Below are 21,721 nucleotides of genomic sequence, written 5' to 3' on the forward strand. Positions count from 1 at the left end.
TTTTGTTCTGTGTGTATCAAAAATATCGCTATCAAACTAGAGTAATAATTTGTAGTTTTGAAATCAGTAGTTCTTTGACTGCTATTTCTGAATTCTCAGTATGTTGGAGAAGCAGGTTACTGTCAATCCCTATATATTTATGATTATAAATGTTTTTTACCGAAAAAGGTTTTTTCATACTGAGCTACCCGGCAAAATTGTTAATTATTAATTTTATTACTAATTGACGATTCCCTGCCCTGCATATCTATCTATCTATCTATATATATATATATATATATGGTCACAATGAGGATATTCAAACCTCTTATAGGGATATTTATCCAAGATACACTGGTTTAGTATATTAAATTTTGAAGAGATAATCCTTTCAATGAATATATTATACAGAGTATCATAAGATATCAAACATTTTTATCAAGCTAGAAAACAGAGAGATCCAATGGATGCAAATTAATTAATCAACAATTCTTTCATTTCTCAAGATTAATATTACAAAACATATAAAAATATAATTTTGCATCTTAAATACCTTATAAGGAAACTCATCAGGGTTTTCAGAGGACAACAAGGATTACATTAAGATGCTTTCAGACTATACAGAATATGTATCTATAGTGTGTCCCCCAACACCATTTGACAACCAATGTTGGTGTGTTTATGTCCCTGTAACTTAGCAGTTTGGCAAAAGAGACTGATAGAATAAGTACTAGGCTTTAAAAAAAGAAAAGGTAGTGGGGTCAATTTGTTTAACTAAAAATTCATCAAGGTGATGCCCCAGCATGGTCGCAGTCTAATGACTGAAACAGCACCAAAGGGTAGGAAATGTTACGATGTCATTGATTCGGTGTTGACTTATTTGACAAGAGACGTTTCAATGATTCTTTTGTTCTTTCTCTCTGTTTGTGTGTGTGAGTATATTTCTCTCTATGCGTAGGAAGAGAGTAACAAGTGTTTAGGCCAATCATCTTCAATTGATAACTTGTAATGTCCATCAGTCTCCCTCCCTCTGTCTTCTCCCCGTTTGTATGTATACATTTCTGTGCAGGTGTTTGTCTCCAGCATCAAAACAGACTGAATTCCCAGTCAGCTGCACCCAATCACCTCAGTCCATGCACCAACAGCTTTTGTAAAATTAATGGTTTCTGTTGATACAAACATGCAATTCTAAATAAAAGCTCACTTTTGGAGATGCCTAGAGTCATGAGATTAACCACATTGCATCATAAAAATTAAAATTCCTTTCATGACCAGGAAATACTTTAGTTGTCGGCCATTTACAAGGTCCGTTAAAGAACTACTTCCATGTATGGCATGGAACTGGTGCTATCGCATGCACTGACATCCTAGACAGAACCCAAAAGACGGTCATTTAACTGACAAATTACTAACATACTTCAACAACTGACTCATAGTCTCTCGGTAATTCTGAAGACTTGTCTAATCACATTCAACAGAGTGTGGAACTGATTTACTGCACAAAGACCCTTTGGTAATATCTGCTTCCTTTTAGTTTCATCTATTGAAATGTACTATATGTATAGTACCTATAGCACCTTCGTTTTGGGATCACGACTACTTTATTATCTCCCCTTCTTCCTAGCTCTCCTGTGTGACCCCTCTGTCTGGCATTCGCCATGATAGATTGCTAGTCACTAAACCTTTTCTATTTTCTCTTCCTGTTTATTTCTGTGTTCCTTTCTGTCGAAGACCGTAGGCTCAAAACGTAAAAGACTTTCTCACTTCCTGAGCATTAAACTAATACATCTGTTTGTTGTCTACACCACCTGTCTTTGTCTTTTCGTAAATTCTCACTATAAATATATATATATACATATATGTATGGTGTGAGTGTGTATAATTAGTGAAGCCTTTTTACTTACCACAGTTGTTTTCACCATGAAAAAATTTAGTGCGAATGAAATTCTGCATCCAGAAGGCCTCACAGAAACATTGTTTAGTGTACTGGTCACATTTGCCATGACCTGAACAATTATTTTGACAAACTGCAACAGATAAAAACAGAATCAATCTTCACTAATCACTCGGACAACAACAACATGGAATAAAAAAAAAAGGTTTGAGAATCCTGTTCTCTAAGGTGGCAAACTGGCAGAATCGTTAACCTGTAGAAGAGAATCTTTCGTGGCATTTCTTTGGGTTCTTTATGTTCTGAGGTCCACTTTGCCTTTCATCCTTTCAGGGCCAATAAAACAAACTTCTGGAGTGGGGTCAGTCAATGTAATTGATTTGTCCCCTCATGCCAAAACTACTGGCCCCTGAATCCTGCAATGGAGTGATACCTCGTTCAAGGGCAATGTGATCTTGATCACTTAGCACCGTAGAAACCAGGTAACTGGCTTTATGAGGTCTAAGGCTCAAAAAAGGAAGAAAAAATTCCAAACAGCTACCATTCCACACCATTGGCTGGTCTGTTGGGCCCCTTAAAAATTAGTCTTTTACCAAGGGTTTTCTATGCCATGTTGAAGTCTCCCTAACATGGCTTAAGTAATGTGAAATGACTAATTGAAAATGTGCCACACACTTAGCGGACGGAGAGCTTCCAATGCACTCAACACACCAATTCTTATGCCTGAATATTAACTATCAAGTTGTTTAACAGAAGATCCTGACAGTTGCAGAAAACCTAACAACAGAAGGCACAGGGGTGACAAGAAGTTTGCTTTGGTTTCAGTCTCGTTACATGTCACCTTTGGGCAAGTGTCTTCTACTATGGCCCTGATGGAAACTGAAAGAAGCCTGACGGGTGTGTGTCTGTCTATGTGTTTACCTTTGTCTCGACACAAAACCATGATCACACAATTGTAGGTGCAACACAGAAACTGCTAGGATTATAATATCTCACAACATGTCCTTTTCTGAGATGAAAGGGGATGATTTGAGAGAGATTTGGTTGTTATTGTAGCAGGTCAAGTAATTGCTTCTTTGTTAGTTGAAGAAAGTTTTACAGTAATAGAAGAGAACATCAATAAGAGAGAAATGGAAGAAGTAGTGTCTAGTAAGAAGAAATATCTGCAAACCAAAAGTGTTGAGATCCACAATGGAATATTCAAAGATGTTGGTTTGTGAAGACAATTTGGGTTTCAACCATCGAAGTACATCGATTCCTTTCTTCACGACTTTAGTTTCTTTGGTGACAGATACAGCATAAAATTCTATCTTTAGGCTGAAGACAAACAAACAAACAAACACCAATGAGATTTTATACACATCTCAAAGTGTGATGGATAAGTTAATGTTGTGACATTCATGCCTATCCCACAGATACTTTACTAGTTTAAAAGACAAAGAAAGAAAGAAAGTGTAACATTTTATTGTTCATCCGTTGTTTTTTTTATTCATTCTATTAAAACATTTTTAGAGTAAATTTAATACATTGTACTTTAGAAAATAGCACTTCTGATGGAAGAATAAAGAAGCCTTTATTTTGATGTAAATATTTTACTGAATAAAAGTAAAGAGAATTTGCTGATTACAGAGGATTAGAGAAAATTCTAACAATGAAGAAACAACAGAAATAGTTAACATAATGAGCATGTGTGTGTGTGTGGGGGGGGGAGGGCAGGCGTTAACAGGTATATGACAATATTAGAGAAAGGTGAATGTGACAGAAATGCCCCTTTTCATACCAGGCCATCTGGCAAGGGATTGACTGGGCTCCTGTGACAACCTTCTAATGTCAAGACTGCAAAAACCACATAGATGCACAAAAAATAGCCATTTTGTGACCGGTGAAAATAAAAAGATGTTGGACGAGCAGATTTTTTTTTTTTGAGATTTCACACTTTAGTTCAAATATGTTTAGAACACATTTGGCCTGTAAAAAGGCATTTTCATTGTGGTTTGCTATGGAGAAAAATTGTCATTGGAGGTAAATAGCATTAGAAACACCAAAGTCAGTTCAGAATGACCCCTGTGGATTGGCAGAGGCATTTTGAGCTTTTTTTGTTGTCTGCAGTACCAAATACAAAGCAGCCTGGAACTGACAGGAAGTCTTCCCTTCCTTATATGCAAACAGTAAATATTTGTTTGTTAATTGCAGACTTTGGCCTCTAGGATTGCTAGCAGCGAATGACCTGGATGTAATTGATGTCAAGGCTTGGTATCAATGTTGCTCGTGATCAAAAGAATGTTAAACAATGGAATGGCAAACTGTCCGATACACCATTTAGAGCAGCAAAAGAGTCAACAGGAAATGTCGAGCAACAGGCTGCTTGCCAAACACTATTTACTTGTATCTTGCTATCCACAAGAGTTCAAAATATTGCCAGAGTCAATAAAATAAGCATCAATTATGGGTGAGGGGATCAATTAATGACAACCTCCAACCCACATCAGTCACATTTTGAAGGTCAGTTCAAATGAAGAAATATCCACAACACACAAATTCCCAATTTGAATTTACCAAATCACAATTATTATTGCTGAAACAGCAAATTCCAATGGACTCTTGAACGGTTCCTGCAAACATACCAAGGACTTGTCTCTGAAGATGAACGACAGAAAATATTTTACATTATAGAATTCAAATGCTGCAAAGGTTAATTTTGCCTTTCATCATTTAGAGGGTCAATAAAGCACTGGGTTTGATGTAACTAACTCCTTCCCACAAAATTTCAGCCCTTTTTCCCGAAGGAGAAAGAATTATTGTTATTGGTGGTGGTGGTAGTAAGAGTGAGAAAACAGATAAAACACTTTGCAACTTACTGTCCACTGTTGAAATCTTTATAAACCTTCTCACTCAGAACGTAAGCGTCTTCTTCTGATGTCATGTGCAACAGCAGGCCAAGTTGACTTTCAATATTTTTCTGGATATACATAACAAAAACAATAACGTTAAAACACCAACAAATCAATAACATATTTAGTGAGGAAAATAGAATCCCCTCCATTTAATCCATTCTTCACAGGGGCCGAGTCCACTCAATTCTGGGAATGTACGCTTGAGACACAGGAACCAAGTTAATTCATTTTTGATAGTGGGGTACTCCTCCACATTTCATGTGTAGTAGAATGCACATTTTATTTTCGCTGACCAATAATAACTAGAGATTGTGAGAATGGATTTGCATATTATTAGCATGTTACGTCCTCGTTATCATCATTATTTTCATGTCCCCCTTTCCATGCTTGCATGAGTCACGTGGAGTTTGTTGAAGCAGGTTTCCTACAGCCAGATGCTCCTGCTGTCACCATCTTTCACCTGTTTTCAAGCAAGGTAATATTTCCCCTCCCTGGCCAGACATGTTTTTGCAGAATGTTGCAAAAGAATGATGCTGATTTACAACAATCATGCAATGTCAAGGAGACACAAACACTTTCACATTCCCACACACGTCCAGGACAAGCATCTTCCAGTTTCTTATAAAAGCAAGCCTGTTCACATGGCTTTGGTCAGCCTGGTGCTGAAGTATAAGACACCTGCCCAAGTAGCTGTGCACTGTGGGAATGAATCGAGGACCAGAGGGATGGGAAGCAAGCCTAATCAGTGCAGTAAAACCTACACTTGGTACACATCTCCACATCTCAGTTCTGAAAAAGGAAAGACAGTAGTATTGTCTGATCAGGATAAGATATTGAGTAAATCATCACCATCATTTAATGACCATATTCCACGCTGGTCTAGATTGGACAGTTTGACAGGATCTGATGCACTCAATGACTGCATCGTGCTCCAGTGTCTGCTTTGACATCATTTCTATGGTTGAATGCCCTTCCTAACACCGACTGCTTTACAGCAGGACTAGGTGCTTGTTACGTGGCACCAGCACCAGTGAGGTAACCACGCAGCTTGCAAGATTATGAACCATGAATGGGGAGGAGACGCTTTATGCTGGGAGAATAAAAAGTAGAGAGGGGTTAAGTGTGAGAGAAAAGGGCTGGAGCAGACAAGGTTTCTTGCTGACAAGGAGTGACAGGACTTCTCACGTATTAGACGAAATGATTGGGTGGAGCTGGAAAGCAATAAAATTAGGAAGGGGGATGAGGTGTCTAGATGGCCCTTCAAGGTATAAGGTGAGTAGGAATGAATGGAGCAGGGGTGCCAAGAGAGAGTGGGTGAGTAGAGGATGTCTGAGAGTGCAGGGTAGCTGAATGGGAATGATAATACAATAAACAGGAAGAGGATATGCTGTTGGGTGGGATGCAGAAGAGGATGAGGAAGAGAGAAAGAGAGAGATAAAGATACAATATTTGAGGAAGGTAAGGCGAAGGGGGGGGGGGGGCAGATATAAACTTAATAAATTTGAGAAAGATACTCACAAGACTTTTTTCGGTGAAATGTTCAATGTCTGTATCAAGTTCGAGAACCATTTTGTCTATTTCACTTGGATCTTTAAAAATATATCAACAGATCAATAAACAGCATTGGCATTTATTAAAATAGATAAATAATAAAATAAACAAAACAGAACCAGATATAAAGTTAAATAACGATTATTTCTCATTTTTCATAACACAGAATACCCTAAGAATATTTATAGCCTTAATGCAATTGCCACATGATGGTTATTTTTCATATTCATGTACAGAACAGATATATAAAGATACTGCAACTCTTCCCTACAAAACATCAACCTCAAAAGTCATAAGTGTGTGTGTGTGTGCATTCAGTGCCAAAACATACTGTCAGCAAAACAGGTTGGATGACCAGTCAGCCAGGCCAAATAATCTCATTCCGGTAATAGTATAGCTCTGATATGAAGACTATTTATGGCATTATTGCATTGTAAGAGAAACTGACAAACAGAAATGCGGTTAGGAAGTGGAACAATAATAGACAAAGGCTAATATCACATAATGTCCTGCTATTGATATCTTCTTATATAAATAAGGAACAGCAGCTGTGTCAAGCATTATAACAGCTTTATCAAATGACAAATATCTGAATTTGTAAACATAGTTCAAGTGACAGCTGGCAAAATTAATGAAACACTGTGACAAACAGACATGAACAAGTCGAAAGAAAACAAGTTAAAAACATTCTTTTATCACAAAATTCCTTATTGAAAGTGGTCCCTAGTGACATAAAATAAGGTCAGTTTGTTCACATATTTGGAAGATGCAACTGTGACCCCCCCCCCATGGCCACCACCACAGTCTGAATGACATTCAATGATGGCCATCCCATTGATAAACAAACAAATCCTCTCTTGACATCACACTACAGACATTAGTCATCTTCAACTGTTTCTTTTCAGCTCTCCTCCTCCTCCTCCTCCCTCCCACCACCACATGCTGTGCTAGGGTGACATGCCATGCTTGAGGAGACCTATTGAGTCAAGTACATCAACATCAAAATCAAATCAAATGGAAATTGTAGTTGTGACCCCTGTACCAGTGGCACGTAAAAAGCACCATCCAAACATGGCCGATGCTAGTGCCGCTTTGACTGGCTTCCATGCCGGTGGCACGTAAAAAGCACTATCCGATCATGGTCGTTGCCAGTCCCCTCTGGTCCCTGTGTCAGTGCCACGTAAAAAGCATCCACTACACTCTCGGAGTGGTTGTCATTAGGAAGGGCATCCAGCTGTAGAAACACTACCAGATCAGACTGGAGCCTGGTGCAGCCTCTTGGCTTTCCAGACCCCAGTCAAACCATCCAATGATGATGATGTTAAAATTTAGGTAAATAAATCATTTTTTTTTATTAAACGTAACTATACTGGGAACTCTTGTACACACACACACGTCAACCCCAATAACCCTCAATAAAAGATGTGCTCAAAGCAAAGCTGGACTAGGCCCTATACACCAGTCTCTTCAATGGCACTGTCCCCCTGCACCCATATCTGAGACATGGGTTACATTGATTGGGTACAATGCAAAGGGCCATGGAAAGATCCATGGAAGGGACATTACTGCAAGAGCGTAACTGAAATGAGGTCATTCAAGAACAGAGAAGAGAAAATGTGATCACAGAATACTGAAAGCACAAGAAAAATAAATAAGTAAATTAAAAATAATCTGTATGGATGGATGAGGGGAGGGGGAAAGAATTAAAAACCCAGTTCTTACCTGGTTTGACAATAATGGAAGCTGAATCAGAGCTGGACAGACCATCAGTGTCAAAGACATGAAGAGTAAAGATATATCTGCCAGCGATTAGGTTAATGAGTTGCAGCACTGCTTCCGAGTTAGAGTTGTTGGCAATCTCCTGGGAATATAAAGGAAAATGGTGATTCCAGCAATAAAAGACACACACACAGTTTTCTTTATCTTTATTCCTGCAACTGTAAAAAAAAAAACTCTTCCTCATAGCCAGCCAACCAGCCTGACCAACTGTCCGTCCGTCTGTCATCATCATCATAACCACTTAATGTCCATTTTCCATACTGGTTGGATGGTTTGACGGGATCTGCTGAGCTCCAGTAGCATTCTTTGGCCTGATTTCTACAGCTGGATGTTCTTCCGATCCATCCAAAACATGACATTGTTCCTTAATCCCATGTCAGACAAGATTCAACTGATTTCTTATTAAAACTCTTCAAGACACGAACAACTTGGTTTCTTTCCAGGCACTGCATCCCAACCACATCATCGAACTGTCCAACCCATGCCAGCATGGAAAGCAGATGATGATGATGATCCCAATGGAATTGTTAACTTGGAAGCCACTGAACTGCAAAAAGTCAGGCAAGAGAGCCAGTTTTATCACATTACATTAGTGCACAACTTAATTTTCTATCCTAAACAATGGGTGTGTGTGTGTGTTCACTTTTCTGAGAAAAAATGTCTACCACTGGATGATGTTCTTTTTAGTAACCATTATCTGTTTCCAAACAAGAACCCAATAACTTTAGAAGAAATGCAATATTCAAATCGAGGTGACACCTACCCCTGCAGCCAGACTGCTTGAATCTCGGGTCCACTGGTAGCGAACAATTTTTTGGTCATCATATGAACGGGATCCATCCAGCAAAACTATTAATTTTGGAAGTTGAATCACTTTGTCCCCTCCGGCGTCCGCCACGGGGGCTTTGTTTTCCTCTGAAAGAGAAGTTTAGAAATTATAAAACATACAGACATTATTTTCTTTGTCTTTTCTCTCTTCACTTGTTTCAGTCACTGGACCATGACCATGCTGGGGCACCACCTTCAAGAGTTTGGTTAAAGACAAATCAACCCCAGTGCTGATTCTTTATAGTCTGGTATTTATCGTTTTTTTTTTTGTCTTTTTCACTGAACCACTAAGTGACAAGAACATAAACAAACCAATACTGGTTGGTGAATGGTGGTGGGGACAAACACAAATGCACATATGACAGGCTTCACACAGTTTCTGTCTACCCAATTCATTCACATGGGATATAGCAGCCCCAGGCCATAGTAGAAGATATTTTTCCAATGTGGCACACAGTGGGACTGAACCTAAAACCATGTGGTTCTTGAAGAAAAAGAAAATTAAAGCAACCAATCGGTTCAAAGACAAAATTGTAAGGATCTGGGGAAGAGGTTGATTTTGCCACAAAATTATTGCAACTGTTCACCAATGCCCGGTACTGAGCAAAGCCTCTAAGCAACAAAGAATTTTATCCATGGACACCAGACAAATCATCATCCTTCGTTTACCATCCATTTGCATGGTTTGGATGAGTTTGAATGAGGCAGATTTCCTTCAGCCAGATGCCCTTCCTGTTGCCAACCCTCACCTCTTTCCAGATCAGCTAATATTACCCCACTCCACCCCCCATGGCCAGACATGTTTTTCATAAAAGACTGGAAAGACTGACACTGACTCTCATTTACAACTATCACTCAATGTTAAAACAAGACACACACACATATACACAAAAGGATTCTTTCAGTTTCCATCTACCAAATCCACTTACAAAGCATTTACCCCAGGGCTAAATTAGAAGACAAGCAGTAACACTGAACCTGAAACCATTTAGTCGGGAGGCAAACTTCTTAAACCCCACATTCATGCCAGACACAATAAGATAGCCAAAACCACTTACTCTGGGCGACAGTGATCTTCAGATTTGCTGAGTTGGACTGTTTCTGTATGTCATGGACTGTGAGTTTGAACATGTACACTGCCACCTTGATGTCCCCAGTAGCTGTGGCAATGTTCCTGTCTGAATTAGACACTGTCAACTGGGGTCCACTGCAAGAAAAAGGGAGCATGAGGAGACACAAAACATAGAACCTTCGTAATCAGCAGAACATATTCTATATTGCATACATTTAAGATCCACTTTTTCATGTTCGTATGAGACAGATGGAATTTGTTGAGGTAGATGCTCTTCCTGTCATAGGGTTGGTGACAGGAAAAGCACCGTCCACAACCTCCACCTATTACTAAGCAAAGTAATATTTCCCCTTGACCACACATGTTTTCTAAAGAAAACTAGAAATGAACAACTTGTACGACAGCGAAGGTCATTTACATCCCTCATGTGGTGTCAAGACAAAGGTGTACACATACCCACACACATGTTGGGCTTCTTACAGTTTCTGTCTAACCCACTCACAAAGCTTTAGTTGGCCTGGGGCTACAGAAGACACCTTCTGAAGGTGCTGTGCAGCAGGACAGAATCTAAGATCACATGATTGGGAAGCAATCTTAACCACACAACCATGCCTGTACCTGTAACACACACTTTCTACTACTATCACTCCATTTCAACTTTCTGTCTTTATCTTTTTTTGATAGTGTGTAGGTTTAAGAAAGGAGAAAGATGGAGAATGAGATAGAAAACGAGTAGGGACAGAATTCACAATAAGATTATTCCCATTTACCAACTAACGACATCTCTGGTCCTTTATTTTATCAATGCCGAAAGGATGAAAGGTTAAAGATGATCTTGTTGGAATTTGAACTCAGAACATAACGAGTCAGAAGAAATACTACTAAACATTTTTCTCATGTTCTATCGATTCTGCCAACTCACAAAACAATATTGAAAGTAGCAAACATTCATCCTACCTTGTTTGTGTCCACGAGTAGGTTTCAATGTTTTTATCATCTGTGCTGTTCTGACCATCAAGGACGAGGCTGGCAACTGGTAATACAACAGTTATTTCTCCAGCAGTAACAGCAATTGGTGGCTGGTTCACCTCTGCAAAGGAGAAGATCTGTTTAGATTTGTGTGTATGTGTGTGTGTGTGTGTGTGTGTGTGTGTGTGTGTATACACACAGACAAATACACCCACTATAGAGTAAACATTACTGTGGAGCGTTAATTTCCACGTGAAACAGATAATATTGTTTGATGTGCCCCTGGACTGGCTCTTGTGCGGGTGGCACATAAGATGTACCATCTTGAGCGTGACCGTTGCCAGTACCGCCTGACTGGCCTTTGTAGGGTTTTCGAGCGAGATCGTTGCCAGTGCCCCTGGACTGGCTCTTGTGCGGGTGGCACGTAAAAGACACCATTTCGAGCGTGGCCGTTTTCGTGCTGGTGACATGTAAAAGCACCCACTACGCTCTCTGAGTGGTTGGCGTTAGGAAGGGCATCCAGCTGTAGAAACTCTGCCAAATTAGATTGGAGCCTGGTGTTGCCATCCGGTTTCACCAGTCCTCAGTCAAATTGTCCAACCCATGCTAGCATGGAAAGCGGACGTTAAACGATGATGATGATGATGATGATGATGATGGGTAAATCAATTGGGTTTTTAACATCATTCCTATCCTTTTGTCATCTGTGTCTGTCTCTCTCTGTCTTTCCCTTCTCCTCTCTGGCTCCCATTTAATACTGACCCCAGGTGGCCCCTCATTAATACAACAAACAACTCCTGTTCTTCCGATCCATCCAAAACATGACATTGTTCCTTAATCCCATGTCAGACAAGATTCAGCTGATTTCTTATTAAAACTCTTCAAGACACGAACAACTTGGTTTCTTTCCAGGCGCTGCATCCCAACCACATTATCCAATGTGAATGTTTAAAAAAAAACAAAACAATAAGGTATGATTTGAAAGAGATCAACACCACCACCACCATCACCATCCTCCTCCTCCTCTTTTAATGTCCGTTTTTGGATGGTGACGATGATGATGATGATCTCCCTCCTCAAATCATACCTTATTGGTTTTTTTAAATAAAATAAATGTTCACACTGGATGATGCAGTTGGGATGCACGTAACTATTTCTAGCAGGTCAAGCAAACTGCAGAGGCTCCCTTATTAGTTTGATAGGTTTTCATCATTATCAACATCGTCCACTTTCCCACGTTCGCGTGGGTCACACAGAATTTTTCGGCAGGCTTTCTATGGTTGACTGCCCTTCCTTCTGCTAACTCTCGCCTGTTTCCAAACAAGGTAACATTTCCCCCATGGCCAGGCATGTTCTCCCACAACATTGGAACCGAAGGACACCACTTCCATGTCAAGATTCGTTTACAGCTATCACAACAACAACACACACTTGACAGGCTTCTTCAAGTTTTCGTCTACAAAATCAGATCTCAAGGCTTTGGTCAGTCCAGGGATGACAGTGGAAGACACTCGCTCCTAACACAACTGTAAACAGTTTGGATAAATTTGTACAGCAGAGACATAAATTTCCCATCAAAATATGAAAATAAAACCAAAATATTCAACCATGGACATTATAAAAAAAACAAAAAAGAAATACAGTGAATACATAAGTTTTTTTCAACAAACCTGGTTTCACAAAAACGTGTACGTCTGCTGTGGCATTCTGTCCACCTGTATCCGTGACTTTCAAAGTAAACTTGTAATTTCCCACCTCAAGGTTTGAGATTTTCAGGACTGGAGAGCGAACCCCCTAAAAGAAATATATTTTCATATTAAGACCATACAAAAATTAGAAGAATGATAGCTTTTGGATACCAAAATTTTGTCTTTCTTTCAGTATTTCTACCTTTAAAAATATCATCATCATCATTATCATTTAATGTCTGCTTTCCATGCTGGCATGGGTTGGATGGCTTGACTGAGGACTGGTAAAACCAGGGGCTGCACCAGGCTCAATCTGATCTGGCAAAGTTTCTACAGCTGGATGCCTTTCCTAATGCCAATCACTGTGAGGGTGTAGTGGGTGCTTTTACATGCCACTGGCATGAGGGCTAGTCAAGTAGTATTGGCAATGACCACGCTGAAAAGATGGTTTTTTTTTTACATGCTACCTACATGAGAGCCAGTCCAGTCACACCGGTAATGACCACGCTCGAATGTTGCTTTTAATGTGCCAGTAAAATGACGCTGACAACGATCATGCTCGAATGGTGCTTTTTACATGGCACCAGCACGGGAGCCAATCCATGGCCCTGGCAATGATCCATTGAAGATGGAAATTTTCAATTCCCATTGCAAATCATCTGGCAATAATCATCATCACCATCATCATTTTAGCATCCACTTTTACATTCCTGCATGGGTCACATGGAGTTTATTGAGGTAAATTTTCTATGGTTAGATACCCTTCTTGTTGCCAACCTTCACCTATGTCCAGAGAAAGTAATATTTCCCCATGGTTTAACAGGTTTATGCAGAATATTGGAAACGAATGATGTTCAGTGGGTCAAGGAAACACAAACACTCACTCACATACACACACACACACACACACACACATATGATGGGCTTCTTTCAGTTTCTTATAACCAATTCCACTCACAAGGTTTTAATTAAAAACTTGTTTCGCCATGAAAGGACACATGTGGGAATAGTCTTTTAATGGTGATCAACCTTTTGGCAGCAGTTTTTCTGATATTTTTGGTTTCTTCTTTTATTTTTCAGAGGCAATAAAACAAACACCAGTGAATTGAGGTAACAAATCCAATTGACTTCAACCCATTTTAATGGAAAAGATTTTATGCCTAGAAGTGAAGCTGAATATATTTACTCTTTTTGCTGTAATTCTTTAAAAGAGCCAAACTAGTCCCATTTTTTTTTTGTGGCTGACAAAGTAATCTCAGACAATGGATGGAGACATAGTCAACAGATGACTTGAATTAATTATCAAATAGTCATCAATTAGGGTACTATATATCATCATCATCATTATTTAGCATCCGTTTTTTATGCTGGCCAAAGTTAGATGGTCTGACTGGAACTGGTAAGTCGTAGAGTTATACCAGGTTCCAGTCTGATTTGGTGTGGTTTCTATGGCTGGATGCCCTTCCTAACGCCTAATAAGGAACAGCCTTTTCTACACACAAGTCTGTAATTAGTTCAAAGACACAACAATTCCTTCCAAGGCTGCTGCTGCATGCTTATCACTTCTCTCCCTACATATTCTGCCAATGGCATTACAAGACCAGGCTACTTAGACATGCTACCAACTGAAGAATGTCTTGTTCTTCAGCTGCTGCTACACATAAAGAATATTGGGTTTCAGGCAGAGATGTTAGAAAGTTCTGGAGAATGTTTTGGATTTTCTCTTTTATCTTCTGCTTCAATCATTGGATTGTGGCCATGCTGTGGCACCACATTGAAGAATTTAATCAAATTGGCTCCAGTACTTATCCCCACCAGCATTTATTTTGCTGAACTGCTAAATTGTAGGAATGTAAACAAACCAATACAGGTTGCTAAGCAGTGAGAAAACACACACATGTATGCATGTGTGTGTGAGATGGGCTTCTGCCCAGTTTCCTTCAACCAAATTCACATTTGTCCAAAGAGCTGCACAAAGGCATTGAACCTAAAACCACATGATTGCAAAGTGACCATCACAATCACACACACAACATTGTCAATCCAGTGATAAAAAATAACCTAAAAACTGTATCTTACCATCATGTCGGCCACTAAGTGGTCATCTGATGATTTTGTCCACTCATAACTGACAATACCTTTATCATCAGTACTGGCGTTTCCATAGAGCGTGACCGAGTTCTCTGGCAGGTTGATGACCACGTCAGATCCTGCGTTTGCTGTTGGACGGTAATCAGTTTCTAAAGAGGAAGGAAATAACAACGAACACAAATAACATTGGTCGATAAATAACTGGGGGCGGGGGGAGTCTAATGTGCAATGAAATGAGAGAGTAACCTTGAAGGGTTGTAAATCACTGAAGCCAAGAACAAAACGAGTTTCCCAATAAGAAACTAATTACTTAGAATAGATAATCTATAACCCTCCCCACTTAATCCATTGCATCCTCTCATGCACACCCCTTTGCTCCCTGAAGGTCTGCTCTGCGTACCCTTTCACTACTATACTATCTTTTCTTCTCACCACCCTTATATAATGCCGGGTACAAGCCATCTAGCCTCTTTACTCAGCCTTTCAACACTGTCCATCAAACGACCCCCACCCCTCAAATACTACTTCTCCCCTACATTTAGTCAAAGGATTTCTTTTTTCCCTTTCTCTCCTTATTTTCCTCTCAAGCAAGTTACTTGGCAACAACACCAAAATGCACCGAGTACCCTCTCTAAATTGGTTGGCATTGAAAAGGGCATCCAGTCACAGAAACCCTGCCAAAGCTTGACACAGCCCTATTGCATGTTGGATCGTCAAACCATTCAACCAAAGCTAACATGGGAAATGGACATTAACCGATAATGATCATTATCATTATCATTTAATGTCCACTTTCCTTGCTGGCATGGGTTGGACAGTTTGACCAGAGCTGGCAAGGCTGGAGGGCTGCTCCAGGTTCCAACTGTCTATACACATAAACTGTCTTCTTTCAGTTTCCATCTACCAAATCCACTCACAAGGTTTTGGTTGGCCTGAGGCTATAGCAGAAGATACTTGCCCAAGGTGCTACGCAGTGGGACTGAACTCGGAACCATGTGATTGGAAAGCAAGCTTCTTACCACACAGCCATGCCTGCGCCTTCCTTTGTTTATAATCTCCAATAAACAGTTTAAGCCTTTGACATATGAATACCAGTGGAATGAAGCAAAAACACCTTGCTTGGAATGCAGGCAAGAGTTGGGGGCCTCCACATGTTTTGTCTTCTGGTTTGCTTCAGTTTAGTTTTACAAATACAAACTTATGAAAACTGGTTGGATTTTGTAAAGCATTATTTTATCATTCAGGAAATGAAACTCAACAGCCTTGCGAATAATTTGTAAAAGAAATGGAAATACACTGACCTTTAATAGCGGTAACATTAGCTAAAGTGGAATTTGTGGCACCATCAGAATCAGTCACGGTTAACCTGAAAATAAAAATGAATTTTATAATGTGTATGTATCCATGTATACAAAAAATACATATTTATACTTAAAAACACACACATTCCTTATGTGTTGTAGAGTAAAGGACAGTAAATATTCTATGTCATTAGGTCCAGTCACTTCACAACTCATTTCTCAAAAGTTTCATGCTTAGGACAATCCTCAGGCCAGAATGGTTAATGGTAACAGTTCCAGTATGTTTGAATGATACAAAAGTTCCTACTGTATCAAGCAATTGTTCCAGAAGCCCCATCACTACTATTCTTCTTAGCTTGTATGTGTGTATATGCACAGCTGTATGTGTTTGTACATATATGTGTGAATATACATGCATATATGCCTATGTATTTCATCATCATCATTGTTTAATGTCTGCCTTCCATGCTAGCATGGGTGGGATGGTTTGACAAGAACCAGTCAGGCAGAAGCTTGCACCAAACTTCTGTGTTTTGATAGGATCTTTACTGTTGGATGCCCTTCCTAACAACAACCACTCAGCAGAGGACTGTGTGTGTGTGTGTGTGTGTGTGTGTGTGTGTGTCAATGTGTGTAGGTGTTTATATCCGTTCTATAGAAAGCAGCAGTCAGTGATACTACAAACATTGTCAAAGATGCTATGGTCCAATAGAAATGGCTGGAACTCTTAAGTTTTTTTTTCAGTTATTTTATCAGTAATTAGATGCTATATTTGGCACTGTCCTGTCTATATTTTTTGCCTATCACTTGGTGTCTAATGTTTATCTGTTGCTGTTCTTCCTTCTTTTTATTTCATCTTTGCAATTAGGATTTATTGCCTGTTTAATAATATATTTATTATATTTTCCCTACCTCTTACACACACACACATCTTTCCTTTAGGCTATCTCCCCCCACCTTCTTTGTACTTTGGTGGGTTTCTAAGACTATCCAGACAACTACTAAATACAGGCCAGATATTGATATATCTTTATATTTTAAAATGTCGACTGATGAGGGTAATATTATTATGTAATGGTTATCTTACATAACAACTCAAAACACAGGTATTAAATGCATTCAAAACATGAAAGATGAAGAGAAAATCAAAGTGAAAAATGACAACTTATTTCCATTTAACATAGAAAAGATGAAGACGAGATGGAATATACTTACTTAAACTGATATTTCCCTGGTTCCAGATGATTAAGTTTCAACATGGATGCATTACTTTCGATGGGTCGGTCATTGATGGGGCCACTGACCTCTTCCCATTTATACTTGACGACCTTCATGTCATCTGTGCTGTCTGCAAATTTGGAGGCAAGAAACTGCTGCTAGTAATGGCAATGGGAATAGGGGGCAAGCATTCACACAAAAAACACACCTTTGCAGGGCAAATTAAATTCCATCCCCACAGCAAAGACAATGGTCTTTTACCTTTTACTTGTTTCAGTTATTGGACTGGGACCATGCTGGGGCACTGCCTTGAAGAAGACAACATGGAAGGGAAACCTTATAACCAATGATGTTTAACATTTAAAGAGGGAAACTGTCTTCACTAATCTTTGGAGATTAGTTCTTCATCAGGAAAAAAAAAAGTATGAGGAAAGGTGGTGAGAAAAGTACTAGGAAAGAAAGGTTAGGGGCAAGGTGGGAATGTCGCTGTAAGGGTTAAAAAGGAAGGAAGAGGTAGGGTGGTGTGTACATGGATAGGAGGGATTCTGTGAATAGAGATCAGCATGGGTATGGTGGTATAGGGTACATGTGGTTTCTTAGGGTGTGTGGAAGTGTGCAAACATGGGAGTGTAGTGGCAGGGAATATAAGTCGGAGGAGGAGGAGGAGAAGTAGCTTAGATGCTTCCCAGGCTAGTTTTGATTTATGTTGAGTTGATGTCAAATTGAGAAGCTTGGTTTTTCAGTTTAAACAAACTGTAGGTGTCATGAAATGTGACCAGGAAAAGAATTATTGAAGGATTCATCAGTTCCAGAGACAGGCAAATTATATACCTTTCTCTCCACAAGAACAAATTCTGTATATTCAGTAAATATACAACTCTGTATATTTACTGAGTGATTCAATTGCAAATATTTCTGCTGAAGAGCCCCTTATAAAGCCCGAAATGTCTTGAGTTATCTCCCATAATTCCAATTGAAAATAACATTAGTCATTAGCTAAATGTTTAATTTTTGGTTTTTATCATTGTTTTTCACTGAATATATGATCCAACTTTTAGTTTTTTAAAATTTCCTATCATTGTCATTTAATGTCCGTTTTTCCATGCTGGCATGGGTTGGACAGTTTGACAGGAGCTCAGGAGCTAGAGGACTGCGCCAAGCTCCAACATTCATTTTGAGAGGATTTCTACAGCTGGATGATGTCCTTCCAAACACCATGACAAGACCCCACTCAACTGAAGTCGGTGTCATGTTAAGGGAGATGACAGGTGACGAGGGGTTAGAGTATGACAGCCGGACTGAGACTTTCAGGAGATACATGGCTGCCTCGGTTGGCGAAAGAGAAGATGGCGAAGATGTGTCAGGGCATAGATTCAAGGAACAGAACACTAACATCGTTTAGACATCTGTCAAGAGGAGGAGGTGTTGAGATACGCTACAAAGAAGCGCCATCAAGTGGGTTTATGTCATATGTGGCTGAACAACAATATAAATGGCTCTTATTTAATAATTTTTAGACATAGAGAGGAAGAAGCATGAAAATCCACAAAGACATTATTCATGTTTTCTTTGTCCACATTTCAGGTGGGACATTTAACAAACCACCCAGTTTAACAGCACCACGATGCTGTACCATTTCCTGTGAACTCTGTACATTTAATTGAATAAATAGAAAAAAAAAAAGATATATTTATATACAAATATACGAGAAAATACAAGCAGTCAGTCTCTCTCTCTCTCTCTCTCTCATGCATACACACACACATTCACATATATAGGTAGACAGATAGATGTGTGTGTGTGTGTGTGTGTGTGAACAGCCACACACACACACAGAATTCGTAGTATTACTTAGCATTAATATTTATTCAATACATATTATGGCTGAATAAAATGTAAAAAAAAACAACACATACACACACACACACATAGAAATATATATAAAACAGTGGTGTTTGCCTGTCTACTCACCTGAGCCGTCAAGGATAGCAGATGTAGGTAACTTGATCTGGAGAGATGTTGGCTTAATTATAGCGACTGGAGGTTTATTAATCCTCTTTGCTAAATAATAATAATAATAATAATAATACTTTGAGAAAATTGAGAAATAACTGGAACTAGTCAAAGAGAAGAAGAAATTTTGGTAGACAAAAATGACAATGGTTCCTTCCTGTGGTAAAGAATGCTCTTGGCACAACACTGAAAATGTTACCTAAAAGACTGAAAACTATTGGAACTGAGACTCACAATGTCAACCTGCAGAAAAGTACCATTCCATATTCTTCAAGAATCCTAAGAAAGATTCTTGAGATTTGAGGAGAATTGTTGTCACCAAACCTCAAGATAAAATCCCTGCTAATTAATATAGTAATTAATAGCCTTGATAATAATTAAAGTCTTTTCTGTATAAGGGACAAAGTCTGAAATTTTAGTGGAGGAGAGTCTTGCTGATTCCATCAACCCTTGAAGGATGAAAGACAAAATTGACCTTGGTGGGATTTGAACTCAGAATGTAAAAACAGACAAAATGCCCCTGATTGCTAAAGGATTGAATTACAAACGCAACACACAAATGGTTATTTTGATTACTTACGTGGGATCACAGTTACATTGACATAGGCTTCACCAGCTCGGTTGTTTCCAGTAACTTCAAGTTTCAAAGTGTAAAGACCAGCAACAAGCTAAATATTAAAACAATAAGTAATTAAACAATTATAATACACTACACACACAAAAAGAAGACAAAAAAAAAAACATGCACATATTTCTTTTCTTGAAGGTTAAAGAGTGAAGAAGAAACTAGTGAGACAGATTTTCTATGGCCAGATGTCCTTCCTGTAGCCAACCCTCACCTGCTTCCAAGCAAAATAACATTTCTCCATGGCCACAGATGATTCCACAGAATATTGGAAATGAATGAATTTACAGTTATTACACAACGTCACGACAAGGAGACACACAAACACACACACATGCAGATCCTAAAAGCATTGTCTGTGGTTGCATCCTAGGCCCTGTCCCGATACCCATTCTGCTCTATCAAACATTCCCCACATCTCCACTCTTTCCCCATCCCCCAACACTCTGCGTTACCAGTCACTGCCTCCCCACCACAACTTCCCTCCTGTATTTTCATCATCATCCTTACTATATTCACCCAATTACCTCCTATCTCTGCCTCCAGTTACTCTCCATCTCATCTCTGCCTCCAGTTACTCTCCATCTCATCTCTGCCTTCATTCCCAATGCCCTCCTTCATCAGCTACCAAGTCCACGCTTATCTCCCTCCATGTCTCCCTCCCTTCCACTCCTTGCTCATCGTCCCCTACTTCCTCATCTCTCTCCCCTTGCCCTTTCCCATCAAGCTGCACTCCCACTCGTTTGTCACTACCTTCACTGCTAACTCCTACCTCTGACCATCTGTCACTCTCCCCTCACACTCTTATAACTACTCACCCCCTTCTTTCCCTTCCTCATCCATATCCTTTCTGGCCCCTCGAGGGTTTGCTCTGGCACACCATAACAACCATCTCTTCTTACTTCCTAGCTAGTCCCATCCACTCATATAATGTGGGGCAACCATTCATCTTCACCATGGTAACACATCTGGACTGGTCCCTCCTTCCATACTTTAACCACAACCACCACCAGGATGTTAACTGAAGAAGAAGATGAGGAAGATATATATGACAGATTTATTTTCATTTCTGTCCACCAAATCCACTCACAAGGCTTTGGTCAGCCTGGAGCTATAGTAGATGGCACTTGCCCAAGGTGCCACACAGTGGGACTGAACCAGAATCTATGTGGGTGAAGAGTAAATTTCTTAAGCACACACCCGTGCCTGGGTGCTCCTAAGAAACACTAACCAAAAGAAATGAGAAATATTGAGAGCAGTTGCAAATGGAACCCTTTTACATATTGTCCCTGACTTCAGATGTTTGAGCTGCAAAATCAGTCACATTAATATCTCCCGTGTATGTAGAGATTAATAAGTCGGGTGGGACTGAAAGATCCTCAACATGGAATATTAAAAAAAATAAACAAACATCAATACCATGTTTCAGAATTACCAATTCTTGTGTGCATATTTGTGAGTGTATATGTAAAATGATTTTGCAGAGACATAGTGAGACAACCTGCTGTTAGGACTCAATAAAGATAGGCTTTAGAGGAAAGCATTAGTTCAGTACAGGGCATAATATAAATTGATTGAATGACAAGAACATCATCATCATCATCATCATCGTTTAACGTCCGCTTTCCATGCTAGCATGGGTTGGACGATTTGACTGAGGACTGGTGAAACCGGATGGCAACACCAGGCTCCAGTCTAATTTGGCAGAGTTTCTACAGCTGGATGCCCTTCCTAACGCCAACCACTCAGAGAGTGTAGTGGGTGCTTTTACGTGTCACCCGCACGAAAACGGCCACGCTCGAAATGGTGTCTTTTATGTGCC

General features: G+C 39.6%; 1 protein-coding gene across 1 annotated transcript in view; it reads right to left on the reverse strand.

The window, feature by feature from the left end:
• LOC106884249 (dyslexia-associated protein KIAA0319-like protein) overlaps nt 1-21,721 on the reverse strand; it is a 97,942-nt gene that overhangs the window by 5,288 nt on the left and 70,933 nt on the right. The window contains exons 7-21 of the mRNA XM_014935518.2: nt 21,194-21,267; nt 19,855-19,942; nt 19,233-19,322; nt 17,259-17,391; nt 16,044-16,108; nt 14,731-14,891; nt 12,634-12,757; nt 10,952-11,084; nt 9,981-10,129; nt 8,858-9,009; nt 8,038-8,176; nt 6,283-6,353; nt 4,729-4,829; nt 3,042-3,187; nt 1,884-2,006 (exon numbers count right to left, since the gene is read on the reverse strand). Of these exons, the coding sequence (XP_014791004.1) occupies nt 1,884-2,006; nt 3,042-3,187; nt 4,729-4,829; nt 6,283-6,353; nt 8,038-8,176; nt 8,858-9,009; nt 9,981-10,129; nt 10,952-11,084; nt 12,634-12,757; nt 14,731-14,891; nt 16,044-16,108; nt 17,259-17,391; nt 19,233-19,322; nt 19,855-19,942; nt 21,194-21,267 (1,749 nt within the window). The remainder of the gene's footprint in view (nt 1-1,883; nt 2,007-3,041; nt 3,188-4,728; nt 4,830-6,282; nt 6,354-8,037; nt 8,177-8,857; nt 9,010-9,980; nt 10,130-10,951; nt 11,085-12,633; nt 12,758-14,730; nt 14,892-16,043; nt 16,109-17,258; nt 17,392-19,232; nt 19,323-19,854; nt 19,943-21,193; nt 21,268-21,721) is intronic.

The sequence above is a fragment of the Octopus bimaculoides genome, chromosome 4, assembly GCF_001194135.2.
Source record: "Octopus bimaculoides isolate UCB-OBI-ISO-001 chromosome 4, ASM119413v2, whole genome shotgun sequence".
Classification (NCBI taxonomy): domain Eukaryota; kingdom Metazoa; phylum Mollusca; class Cephalopoda; order Octopoda; family Octopodidae; genus Octopus; species Octopus bimaculoides.